The sequence below is a fragment of the Lemur catta genome, chromosome 16 (assembly GCF_020740605.2).
Source record: "Lemur catta isolate mLemCat1 chromosome 16, mLemCat1.pri, whole genome shotgun sequence".
Lineage (NCBI taxonomy): Eukaryota > Metazoa > Chordata > Mammalia > Primates > Lemuridae > Lemur > Lemur catta.
In genome coordinates, this window is record NC_059143.1 from 52,370,107 (window position 1) to 52,383,699 (window position 13,593).

At 42.2% G+C, this 13,593-nt stretch overlaps 1 protein-coding gene across 2 annotated transcripts in view; it reads right to left on the reverse strand.

The window, feature by feature from the left end:
- FBXO15 (F-box protein 15) overlaps positions 1-13,438 on the reverse strand; it is a 39,465-nt gene extending 26,027 nt beyond the window's left edge. Inside the window, exons 1-4 of one of the 2 annotated variants that reach the window (XM_045527206.1) lie at positions 13,302-13,438; positions 7,939-8,052; positions 5,239-5,343; positions 613-855 (exon numbers count right to left, since the gene is read on the reverse strand). In XM_045527206.1, coding sequence (XP_045383162.1) covers positions 613-855; positions 5,239-5,343; positions 7,939-8,052; positions 13,302-13,435 — 596 coding nt within the window. In that variant the 5' untranslated portion in view covers positions 13,436-13,438. The remainder of the gene's footprint in view (positions 1-612; positions 856-5,238; positions 5,344-7,938; positions 8,053-13,301) is intronic. The other variant, XM_045527207.1, reaches the window with a different exon arrangement.
- Positions 13,439-13,593: the final 155 nt, after the last annotated feature.

Genomic DNA, 13,593 nt, shown 5'->3' on the forward strand with positions numbered 1-13,593 from the left:
CCCAGAAGGGGCACCTTGAACATTCTTGCCTTACCAGAGCAGATCACTAAGTTTTTTCTGCTTTTCATAAAAACTTTAGGCTGTATACCAGTTATCCCTCAGTATCCTTGGGGGATTGGTTCCAGGACCACCACAATACCAAAATCCATGGATGGTCAAGTCTCTGACAACAAAATGGGGTAGTATTTGCATATAATCTAAGTAATCCTGCTTTATACTTTAAGTCATCTCTAGATTATTTATAATACCTAACACAATGGAAATGCTATGTAAATATTTGTCATACTGTATTGATTTTTTATTTGTATTATGTTTATTGTTGTATAGTTATTTTTTACTGTTTGGGTTTTTTTTAATATTTTCAATTTAAAGTTGGTTGAGTCTGCAGATGGGGAAGGTTAACTGTACGTGGAATAGGAAAATACTACACATTTTACAGATGCACAAAAACACAAAAATATCAGAGGCAGTCCCCCACAATCTAAACTGCATGTATGTCCTGTATATACAATACTTTGAGGGGACGCCATCACCCTTGTTTGGTTATAAACAGAAACAGTTAACGGTGCCATCAAGCAGCCGACGGCCACTGCTCAAGAGCACACTGCACACCTGAGGGCCTCTGTGGTCTTCATGGGAAGGCCGGTGTAAGGGTTGACAGGTTTGAGAACCTGAGCTAGTGTGGCTTTTACAGATGCTATTTGTTTTGTGATATATTCTTTCTTCCAATATCCAGCTTCTTTATCTTCAACTGACAGTACGCTCATAGACACAGCCGTCTCCTCTACTGGATTAACTCTCCAGTTAGATTTTTTAGATGGAAAAGCAGTTGAGTAGATTCTGATCCAAATAGAACTGGCAGGGGGCAGGGGAGAGAAAATATGTTAACTAAGAGACATTGTCGTGTACCTGTAGTAGCAATATATTAAATTAGAGATGCATGATAATTTTTAAATAGTCCAATGCCATGAATAAGTCAAGCTGAATGTTTACAGTTGTTCATGTGTTAAAGAGAATTGCAGTTTGAGATTTATTGCTTTAGAGTCAACAATACCAAAAACATAAAAGTAGGAAAAGCCTGTTTCCCAGGGTCAAGTTTAAAGTGAGCAATCTTACATTATTAATATTTAGGATCATCCAAACCACTGCCTTCCTGCATCAATGACTGAATAAGAGGTCTATTACAAAAAAAATAGGAAGTACATACAATGTGGTTCTTATCTTGTTTTTTTAAATATATACATGATTTCTAAAAGATCAGAAAGGATACACACAATATTATTAATAACAGTAAAAACTGAATTGTACTTTCGCTTCCTATTTTTTAATTTTTCAACAAGGAACATGCATTGCTTTCACAAAGAGAAAAAAAGTGAAGGTTGTTCATAATGACAACTAACAATGACAATTAACATAAGGTTTTTGAGCACTACTGTGTGTCAAGTGTTGTTTAAGCACTTCACATACACTAACTCACTAATCCACAAAAAGATGCAGTCGGCAGCCACTATTACTGTTCTCATGGTACAGATGATGCAGCTGAGGGCCAAGTGCAAAGGGATCTGACCCAGGTCTGTGCACTCAAGCTTGTGGGGGAGCTGGGATTTGAACCCCACAGCCTCAACCAGAGCTCACACTCTTATCCCCTGAGCCTTCAACAACAGAGAAATGGGGCCAAAGAAAATGAACAAGTTATCCAAATTCAGACAGCCAGTAAGCCTCGGTGTTGGAATACAAGTTCGGCTCTGACACAAAGTCTGTGTTCCTTCCACTCCCTGGTACCAAGACGCTGTGAGAAGCCACATGGGCAGCGGTTGTTGGCAGGGGCCTCAAGCTGGACCAAAGCTCTCCATCAGGGAAGAGAAGTAACATTTCCTCAGGGAAAACTGAGGCAGGGGTTAAAATCAATTTCCTAATCCAGAAGACGAATTTTATGTAAATAAAATGCAATCATTTGCTAGTTTACATCTCCACATGTCTGTTCAGAGCAGTATGGGATGGAAGTCCCTGGCCAAGAGGTGCTGGGAAATCGTGATTCCCCCACAGAGGGATGGTCCGAACGGCAGGAGGTGCGGTGGGGACAGCCACGATGCCCTGGAGAGACATGACCATTTCATTAACTGCGGCAGAAAAGGAGCATTTCTCAAACATAGGACTCTGGAACGCAGCTCCTGGCTTCAGACGCTGCATGGATGCCACCAAACACAAACTCACACGTAAGCAGATCCCTGACGCCATCTCTTTCTAGTCTGGGTTTCTAAAGTCATTTCTCAACCCACAAAATCATTCCACAACAAGCTTTTATGTTATTTATGGTTTCAGTTCAGAAATTTCTGGACTTTCGCATGGGAAAGACGCACATCTAACAGATGCAAAGTGATGATTAGCTCAGTACATCTAGGTAAATCTGAAATTTTTTCACCAAAATCTCACCTTTAAAAACTCCCTCTGCACAAAAGCTTGCCTCGTGTTTTCTTCAAGTTTATTTTATTCATCATCTCACTCTACTAAATGTTCCTTCGCTTTAGCAAAACCTTGATGGAACCTCAAATTTCTCACATCAGCACTATCTATACTGCTGACTCTGTTTTTCACATGCTCTAGCACTCACAAACTACATGCCAAACACTGACATGGGGAGAGCATCACAGCATAAACGCCACGCACCTTTAGTAACAATAACCACACCTAACATTCGTACGATGAGCTATGTTCACACACGTTATCTTATTTAACTTACCGTAAGTGCAGCTATAAAAATATTTCCTATTATAGAATTATAATATTATATTAGATTGTTCCCCTCGATTATTCATAAAATACAAGTGTTAAGTTTAAGATGATTTAACAGTCTCCAAAACCCAAACACATTTATTTCTTCATCCCCAAATGCTCCATTCTGTTCGAAAGCTGATGCAGATTTGAGAACAACAGCATATTTACCTAACATGACTATCAATCTGGCTCAGAAAAACTTCAATCAAACAAGTTGTTCAGGAAATGGGGATAATTTAATGTTCAGATAATAGTGGTTCGCAGAGTACGTGGCAAATAAAACCCCCGTGTGATGTGATGATCCGGACACAGCCTCCTACACACATCCTTGCTATTCCCACATGGGGACCAGTGCCCCTGTGCAGGGAGGCAGCCCCACGGATGGGATGGGGACACTGTGCCTTTAAGTCACCACTGTGACTGGCTACAACATGTGCTCCTGTCCTCTCTTCAGAAGCATGGCTTAGAAAATACTGTTAAGTTTTCAAAAACATTTATTGGTTACCCATACATCCTTTTATGAAGTCTGACTATCAAGTCAGACTATGGCTCTTAAAAAATAATTCAACTTAACACAATTAAGATTTATCCTCTGAAAAAGAAAAGAAATACAAGTGGAATTTCATGAGAAGCTCAGATTTCTAAAGAACAATTTCCAAGAAAGTGGGATGGGCTTATCATTAATAATAAAAGTATGCGAAGAACAGTACTACGGCCACGCTCCAAATCTGCGTAAAGGCCTAGCCCCTACACCCTCTGGGCCTTTCACGGTAAAGTGGAGAGAGGAGAAATGTGAACAAACTAGGAAATCTATAATTTATCAGCTTATCTGAACATTCTGAGTTCTATCCTTAAATAAAGTGAGAACACTACAGGTTTAGACATTTGGTTGACTCCTTCCTTGACAAATGCCTCACTGTACCGTGCTTTGGTGAGCACCTCATCTCTTATAAGGTGATTAGGAAAGAGACACATAAAAATTACTCAACTTTCATTCTACAATTAATTTCAAGAACATGATTCATTATTTCATTTAATGATATGTGTGTGTGTACGTATTGACATAGATGAACAGATAGAAGAAAAACCACCCTTCCCAACCAGGGAATGGTATATATCCCCTTCTGAGTATGAAAGTGGTTGATTACAGCTTCAATGAGATCTGAGGGCTGTTGTGAGTTCCTCACTTAAGTGGCAGACATCCATCATCAAAGATGCACTAGATTAGTCATTTCAGAACTTGACTATTCATTAGTATGTCCTGGAGAATTTTAAAAATACAGATTCCAGAGCATTGAATTATAATCTCTAGAAATGCAGACTAGGGACCCACATTTTTTAAACTTTCCCAGCTGGTTCTGATGAAATTTTCTGTGGATAGGCTTTTGAGAACCACCATACCAGAAAATATTCCCTGCCCACCATGGTCCAGGATTAAATATAATAATGCACAGCTCTCCTTCTGTCATCCTCCATTTCCTTATCATTCCAGGCCAGGCATGGTGGCTCACACCTATAATCCTAGCACTCTGGGAGGCTGAGGTGGGAGGACTGCTTGAGCCCAGGAGTTCAAGACCAGCCTGAGTAAAAGCGAGACCCCATCTCTACTAAAATAAAAATTTTAAAAACCTGCATTCTCTTTTATCTTGATGTTTTCCTAGTTGGTATGTAGGTTCCATGTAGGATCAATAGTTGTCTGACCTTTTGATGTTGAAAGAGAGAAGCCCCCTAAAACACCACAATGTTAAGTTGTAGGTCATGACATTCTTACCAGAAGTTAGGAGGATTCCATCATCTCCCCAAGACAAAATTCTGAGTTGCAGGCTAAGATCACAGTGACAAAACAGAAGTGAGTGTTTCTCCTCTTTATTCCACAGATGTCTTGTAAGCCCAGGTGAGGGGAGGTGACCCCCTTTCCTCTAGCTCCCTGCTCCCAAGGGTACAGCCTCCAAGACAGGAATAGTTTTGGCCTCTCTCCTCCCCTTTCACTCTTCCCAAATATATTTGATGGGCGAGTTTGGGAGGAGGATCTAAGTTTACTTTCACCGCTTCCTCTTCTCTAGGACCTGCCGTTCTGCTCCGCACATCCAGGGCCACAGTTAATGGGGGCAGGTCCCTGCAGTGCTGCTTGAGACTGTATGGACAAGACTGCCTGATTCTGGGGTGAACACAGCCAAGTCCTCCTGGCTAACAGGTCAAAGATGCATTCCAAACAGCGACAGCAATAACAAGTTCGATCTTTTTTGGTACATGCAAAGAATATTCCTTTCTTTAAGAAGACAGATGCAAGTATTTGAAAATATCATGACTACTTAAAGCAATGGACATATTTCTGTATATCTAAAAATACTCTTGAAATTAATTCTCTTCAATTTTAGAAAATGGTTAAAAAGTTCTTAGTAGTTTTCATGACTTCCATCAAACTGTCATCAAAACCTAACAGACATTTGGTTTTCTCCTTACTTGTCACTGGCCAGATGATAAAGGCGCCGGTTCACGCATCCAGTACACAGCAGGCTCACAGCATCCAAGTAGGAGAATATCTTCAGCAAGATTTCTGAAGGCATTCTGAGAGAGGGGGAAAATCAGAAAAGTGGACCCGTGCTCAATCTACAAATTTAGAAAACAACTGGCTGTTCATCTCTAAATAGAAGGAAATAAACAGACCCCTTCTGTACAAGAGTCATACTGCACCCTCATCTTCAATTATTTTCTTGCAATTCTCCAGTTATTATAAACCTCATGACATAAACTTTATTGGTTTATGCCACGTACATAAACCCAAATGTACAAAAGCTAATTTCCTCAGCATTTTAATCATGTCCACACATTATGAATCAACAGGCAGGATTTCACTGCCTCCCGTGTGAAAGTGTGTATTTTTCTTTGGTGAGATAAAAGGAAATAAAAGAAAAGGCAGAGAACACATTCTTAGCCATTAATAAGAAAAACACAGACCCCCCTCCCCACAAAAAATAAATGTAGTGGGAAACGCCAACTCACTCCCCAGCTAACCCAAGTCATTCCTGCGTACCCTCGTCCTGAACACCCTCTCGCCTTGGACAGCTTTGGGGCTTCCAGGAGACGCCAAGCCCCATAAAGTTTTCTGAAGTGTCTTTTTCCTTTATGTGCCTAAATGTGACATTGAGATGTATTCTCAATATTCCACCTATTTCCACGATCTTAAAATTCTACAAAACACAGTAAGAATCCAAAGATGCCTAGAAAGCATCACTAGCATAGGGAAGTCAGGAGTGGGGCTCTGTGGACCCCTGTGAACCTCTGGTACCAGGGCCAGTGAAGAGAGAGCTACTGTAGCGGGTCGCAGCGAGAGCCAGGCAAGGGGGACTAGGAATGAAGATGGGGTGGGGGGGACCTTGGGCCAGTTTAAAATGGCTTGCCCATACTCTCTACTTGCCATTTTAACAATTTTAAATATTTTCTTTTATGATGAGAATCAGGTTATCAAATGTTTCATAAGGAAGTAATCAGTCCTAAAATTTTGATGAGAAAGAATAAAGTGGATCCCCAGAAAAAAGGCGGTTAATGCCACACACATGGGACACGCGCCGCTAAGTAAATGCTCCCACTGCCCAAAGTTTCCGAGAGACGAGATATTTAACCAGAGACATTCCGAGAGTTTAAACAAAAAGCTTTGCCTAAGTATCAATCTCTCCCCCAGTGAAATCTCTCACATTAAGAGTCAATAAATTAAACCCTTTCAATGAGAAAAGGTCTCTAATGCTAGAGATGGCAAAGTCGCAAGAAAACACATTTTCATGAACATTTGAATTATCCATTGCATATAGTTTTTATATTTTGATTTAACTGTTTCACAAAAATTCACAGCTATTATTTTTTAAATCAGTGTAGTTAAAAAAAAAACAGAGTTCAGCTTAAAAACCACACTTCAGAAAGGTAACCAGCAAATATAAGAACTACTTAACTAGAATAAAATCCTATTCAAGGCAGGTATTAGGTTTTTACCTTTCTACCCACCAGACTAACATAATAAAAGAGGATCCTCTCTGTGTACCTCTAGCAAAAGGAGAAAACCTCTACTTTATAGTTAGAACAGTAGAGGTCAAAGACGTTCTCAATTATCGTTCATAGGGTTTCCTCAAAGCTGGTACAGTCAATGTCTGCACGCTTATTGGGTTACTTTCTGTTGGACTCCAATTACCTCACGTTGCATGGGGCAGGGATAGGGGATGGCAGAGGAGAAAGAGGAGGAGGAAGGTGGGAGGCAGAACAACCAAAGACATTCAAAATGTCAGAGCAAGGGAACTCTGCTTCAGGCCAATGGGCTCCCCTAAGAAAGTTTAATCTGTGCATGTTCATTTTCAGTAGTACGGGAATTCAGACATGAACACGTCCTTGTCCCTTTTCCACATTGTGGACCCACTCCAACATTCTTGCGTTTATAATTTTCTCCCCGGCCACCGGTTTCCAGTGGAGAATGTACATGGCGCCCTACAAATGCACCTGTGCTCTGGGTGCCCAGTCAGGTCTTCAAGGGCGCTGCGATTCTGCCTCACCCTTCTGCACCCCTCACCTCAGCCTCAGACAGCACTCCCCAGGATCCTGCACCCCGAAAGTGCACTCGTCCTCTGATGCTCCCCAGCCCAACCACTCTCCAACTACCACACAACCTCTCACTGCCATGCTTCTGGGAAAGAATGAACCCATAGGCATCTAAGCACCAATTTCAAATGATACCTTTTTTAAAAATTTCTATGGATCTTGGTGCCGAGGGTCACAGTACAGAATCTTGCCACGGCAAAATAAGTCCCCAAATACTGAAGGCCAAGAAATTCAGAGAGCTCTCGAGCTTTTAGGAGAACCCATTTTAATCTTCTTTCTCCTTTATCAAGGGTCTTTATCCACTGTAAAGTGAATAGTTTTGAAGAACATTTAAATAAAAGGAAAATTCAATTTACTTGTCACTTTCAGAAGTCTCATTTCATAAACTCGTCTCACTAGGATGGTGGTGACAGGCTCATGACTCACATCAAACTCCCCATGCTGTATATTCTTCCTACACAATCCTATTCTAAGAGAGCCCAAAATAGCAACTTGGTATACACAGCATTATAACTTTCTCTAATAACCATGCCTAGACACCCCCCCCCCAGGAAGTGACAGTCCACTTCTGCTACTTACCTATCTAGGAACACAGGGCAGTTGGAGGAGGAGTTCCCACAGCGCTGCTCACCTCTGGGATTCTGCCTCAGAGCAACAGTACCGTCTGCAGCACATTTGACCCTGGGCCCCCTCCTGAAAATAAATGTGGGAAATTCCAGTTATATAATTATCAATGAGGTGAATTATCTGTTCCCTTCTGCAAAATTCTAAAGGATCCATAAACTTTAAAAGTTACTCGCTGAAAAACTTCATCTCTGCAAAGAAAGGGAGGGAGGGGGGAAAGAAAGAAGGAAAAGGGACGGTGGAACAGCCAGCGTCCTGGGCACTAAACCCAAAGACTGGACTTACTCGGATGTGTTTCCAACCTAAGGTTTACTGATACCTGCCCTCATTATAGGCTGTCAGAATGTCAAAGAGGTACCATAAAATATATTTAATGGAAACAAAAAGGATAAAGTTAAATGTATCGATTGGCCAGTTTCCATAATACAACAGGAACTTAGTAAGGATAGCATAATAGATTTTTTTTTAAACTTCAAATTAGTGAATTAGAACTGTCAACATAATCTACGACTTTCCTGACCTTTAAGGGGTAAGGAAGGGTCCCACCTCTAACTTTGGCAGTCAAGTCTCAGCCACAAAGAACCAAATACTTATCCACAAATTTTTTCACATTTTAACATCTCATATTCAATGAAATATATTTCAATTGGCTATCTTTTTATTTTGGTGGTACATAAAATAACAGTCCATCTTACAATCAATGTTATTTTAGATTCAATGAAATAGGGTATAATATTTTATGAGTCCTTTTCAGAGGTTCCTAAGCTTTCATTAAGATCAATCCTCAAAACCGGTAATAGCAGCTTAGAGGGGACCCGAAACACCCAGCAAGTCACAGAGCCCACAGCTCCACAGCTAGACAGCAGCCCACCCAGACAGCGCCTAGCGGGTGTGCCACTTCTCTTGCAAAAGCTGCTTCTTTAAGGAAGCACAACACACACATACTGGTTGCTGACCCACCTCCCACCCAGCATGCTACTTAAGAAGTAACTAAAATCTGAGTCTAAGTTACCCATATGCTCAATTTACCAACACCATTGCTTCAAATATGTACTTTGCTCATTGAGAGTTTAACCACCCTCAGTTTTTCATACCAGGCCAATTCCCCAGATATATCTGGAATAACACTCAAGATGGAGTGGGTAATAACTGGGAGCAAAAATGAGGTGTCCTGAGAACTTGGAAGGAAGGGGAATTACGAAACCCACACAGCATATCTAATCAGAGGACAGCCTGCTATCAGGAGACTCATGCAGTGAAAGAAGGGACCTCACCCAAGGCCACATGGTTCCTGGCCACAGGACCATGACCTGCACATGCAGTAAGCAAAGCACCCGCTGGCACCTGTCTGCCACGCTCAGCAAGCACATGGGGACACATGCTCTGAGCAACCACAGCACGAGTTCCTCCTCCTCTGATAGATTTTTCGCCTTAGAAACAAGCCTGACGCTGGCCCATGGCAAGCCCTCCATGAATATTAGCTAGCATCCGCACCACTGACATCTCAGCACAGGAGAGCCTGAAGAAGGTGAACCTTCCCAGATCCTGGAGGGCAATGAACGCACTGAGGTACCAAACGCTGGCTGCACGTGCCTCTCCATCCCAGCTCCAGCAAGAGATGCTCGATGTGCTTTTGTCTTATCTGACTTTCTCGCCCGTGTTTCCAAGTTAGGCCAGACCAGTGCTCAATCTGTGCTCTACAGAGCAGGAAGGAGAAGGACAGAGGACAGGAAGAGATGCTAATCTGGGAAGTTTTCACAATGCCCCCTCTCTCCCTGTAATCAGAGAATTCTACCCGTGTTGTATATTTTTATAGTACTTCTGTTGAAAACCTTGTTTAAATGAAAATTTCCACAGGAGAAAACTTCAACTCCATTGATCTGGCCCTAACACAGCAATCAGAAGTAAAATATAATTTCCTAACTGTATTAGTTTCCTAGGGCTGCTGTAACAAAGAACCACAACTGGGGGCCTTAGAACCACAGAAATGTATTGTTTCGTGCCCTGGAAGCCAGAAGTCCAAACTCAAGGTATTAACAGTTAATACGTCTGATTTGTAGGATTATAAGGTTTGGTGGTGGTGGCTTTTTTAAAAAGGGACTGGAATCTTAAAGGACAAAACTTGTATTTTCTAATTTTTCTTAATATATGGAATATGTAATACATTATGGGGAGTTATGGCTTTAATTTCAAAACTGCAAATGCATAAGAAGCTAGGAATCACAGTTTGACAGCAAAATCCTTTAGACTGGAGCAGTGGTTCTCAAAGGCATTCCCAGCAACAAAACCCCCTAAAGAAGTTGAAACCAGGACCCCTGAAATCTAGAGGCACAGCCTGCAAACTCAAAACTTCTTAGAAGACTGTCCCTTGATCTTAAAAACTAATGCAAATATTGTATTCTCCTGGATAATTTATCTGTCTTTGTCTTATCATAAAAATGTATTACATTACTTACCAGTTATTTAACATTTTCCCCAAAAGGCTTTGTGTTAATTTTACACACCAGGAAGATGCCCTATGCATCCCTGCCTGCTGGCACCCACCCATTTGAGAAGCACAGTGCTGGGGTGTGCTCAGATGTTTCAAGAACACATACTGGCTCAACTGATTCATGAGCTCTTAAGGAAAAAGTTATATGTCCAGCATTTATGAAAGACCACTGTGAAAACACTGTAAATAAAGTCACCTTGTTTGTAAATGTATATGCATATAATATATAAATAAAATGATCTTAGTGGGTTCCTCAAAATCATGCTGTATCTCTCCCACTCCACGATCGTGTTAAGTTACAATTAAGCTAGTAAGTCCTGTTTGGTACTAGTTATGTTTTAAGTACCAAAAGCTTTTCCCTAATCTGAATTCCATAAAAAATAGATATGCCTCTGTCTCTAATGAAAACATTTAACAAGGTTTATTTATTTAGTGCAAGTCTACAAATAGTTCTTAACCATATACCCTGTGCAGGGTAATATGCTAAGTGTTTTAAAACTTATTTCATCCTCCTTTATTTAATTGGAACATGAAGGCTATTTTCTTACAACATGTTTTCACACTTTAAAAATGTTAAAGCCTATTTTTTGCTGTTTTGTTTTTCCACAATTAAAATAGATCTCATAGAGTCCCTCATTTCACAGATTAGAAGACTAAGGCTCTGAAGCAGGCAACTAAAGCAACTTGTTTAAGGTCCCAAGCTAGAGGCAGACAGCCCCTGAGACTCTCATCTCCTGTTCTTTGTACCACATCTTAGATAAGATTATACATCCTGTCAATATAACTTTTGGCACTATTGAAAGCATATCTCCATAAAATAAAACAACTGCACATTTTTAAGGGCCACACAATTAACAAATCATTAAGTTCCATGTTTATCCTCATGTAGATCTATTAATATATGTCTACAAGGTTAAGTGTAGACATTTAATGATATATTTAGCCAGACAAATTTAGTTTAAAAACATTTTTTTCAAGTGACAGGTTTTTGCCTGATAGCTTTGAGTAAGTCCAATATTTTAAAAATCTAATTTCTGTGCCTGATTTTTAATATCTGGTAACTCAAACAAATCATACAAGGTACAAATTAAGCCAACTTGACATGCCTTCTGCTATTTTTCTTAGTTTGTGATATTCATACACACTCACATTTTATGTTAAAAAGGGAACCACTGATTCCTTAACATCTAATTTTCCACAGTAAGACATTAAAAATAACCACCTGCTTAGAACATGGTCAATCATTCTATTCTTAGTAGCTGACTTTTCCTTACCAAAAGATTGTATACATGTCCAAATCACACGCTGAAATTCAGGTTCCCATTTCAGGCATAATGACAGTCACTCTAATTATATCAACCCACCAGGAAGTTCACTCAACTTACAAAGGAATAAAATATTCATCATATAAAAAGCATTCGGCTTCCCCCTAACAGAGCACTATATAAAGACTAATTTTAGTACTAGTGGCAAATTGATTAAAAGTTCAAGTTCCTATTTAAATTTCTACTTTCTCTCCTACATAATAGAATTCTTGCAGGCATTGTCACCACTTTATTTGTCACAAGGCTTATGGTATGTCTAGCATTACAGCTATTCAAGCAAGACTATTATGGCACTCAGGAAGAGGGCTGTGCTTCCGAAACCAGGGTAAGTGGAGCAATGGAGACCTAAGGAGGCCATGGAGGACATGGGACATTCCTGGAGAGTCAGGGGGGAAAAACTAAAACTTAAATAGCTGAACTAGCAAGTAATTGAATCCTTTCTTAATGCTTAAACGTAGACATTTGGTTTATTAGAAGGCAAAAATGTGCATGATTTTCTTTTTATATCTGTAAACCAAGAAGCTTTATGAGCAAAAAGTTTTCAAGAATGTAAACTATTCTCACTCAGCATTATCCCTCCATTCGGTAAACTAACTGCAGTGACGAGTACAGGGCTAGGACCTCCCTGTGATAAAACGAGAGCGACTTAATAAGGCACCATTACAGCACGTTGAAACTTCGGAAACACTGGAACCTTTTACTTCCTTGAGTTAAACTGAAGCTACTTCTGTTCCCTGCTCCTTTCCCATCTCGAAATCGCCTCTCTCGCTGCAGGAGAGGACCACTCTTCAGTTCCAGGGAACCCCAAGGGCAATGGAAGAGAGCGAGTCTCTGAGGCACCAGAGCAAAAATACCACCGGCTCCTGCATTTAGACAGGAAGGCAGAACAGGATCAGAAGGTGAAGGCCAAGGCCGTCTACGAGGCAGCTTGGCCTTGGCATCGGAGCTGCACAAAGTGCGGCCCACGAGGAGGCGCCCCAGAACCGCCTGCTGCCAGGGGTGGCGTGTCCGCGATTCGTGGGCGGAAGACAAAATCTATAAGGTTTTGATGGGTAGATTCTACTCCCCTAAGTTCTAAGAACCCAAGGGTGATTGCTGGTCGCAGAGGAGCGAAGACACTATTAAGCAGCCCCGGAGCGGAGCACAGGTGAACTTCGCCCGCACCTGTCCGCGCACGTGCGGCGCATCCCGGCCCCCGCGAGGCACCGGGGGCTGCGGGGCCCCCCACGTCCCCTCAGCGCCTGCCAATCGAACGCGTGAGGAGCAAGTGTATTTCCTCGGGAAACTACTTCACTTGACTCCTAACCTGTGGAACCCCACGTTTCCAGGTTGAAAGTGTTTCCTCTGTTCGTTCTGCCAGCCCCTTCCCGCGTCAAAAAGAGCCTCGAGCCCCGGGCCAGAGCTGGACCGACAAGAAACACTCGGGAAACAGCGGCGGGCAAGGGTGGTGGGGGCTTCCCGCCAGGCGGACCCCCCCACACCCGCAGTCCCGTGACCATCACCTGAACCCGGAGGCCCCGGCGCGCCCCACGGCCTGGCCCGCGCTTGCTCGCCCCGCGCCACCGCGGAGGGGACAGCGCAGTGCCTGGAGGCGTTGCCAGTGCTGCTGCAGGATCCGACCGCGTCCGGTCGCCATGGAGACCAGACAGGGACAGCCCCAAGCGCGGCAGCTGAAATGGGGCGCGTCCCGCCCCGCCGCGCGTGCGCAGAGTGCGGCCAACCGTGCGCATGCGCCCGCCGCAGACACCGCCGCCTTAACACCAACTCCTGGAACGGCGTTCTAGGCACTTCCGG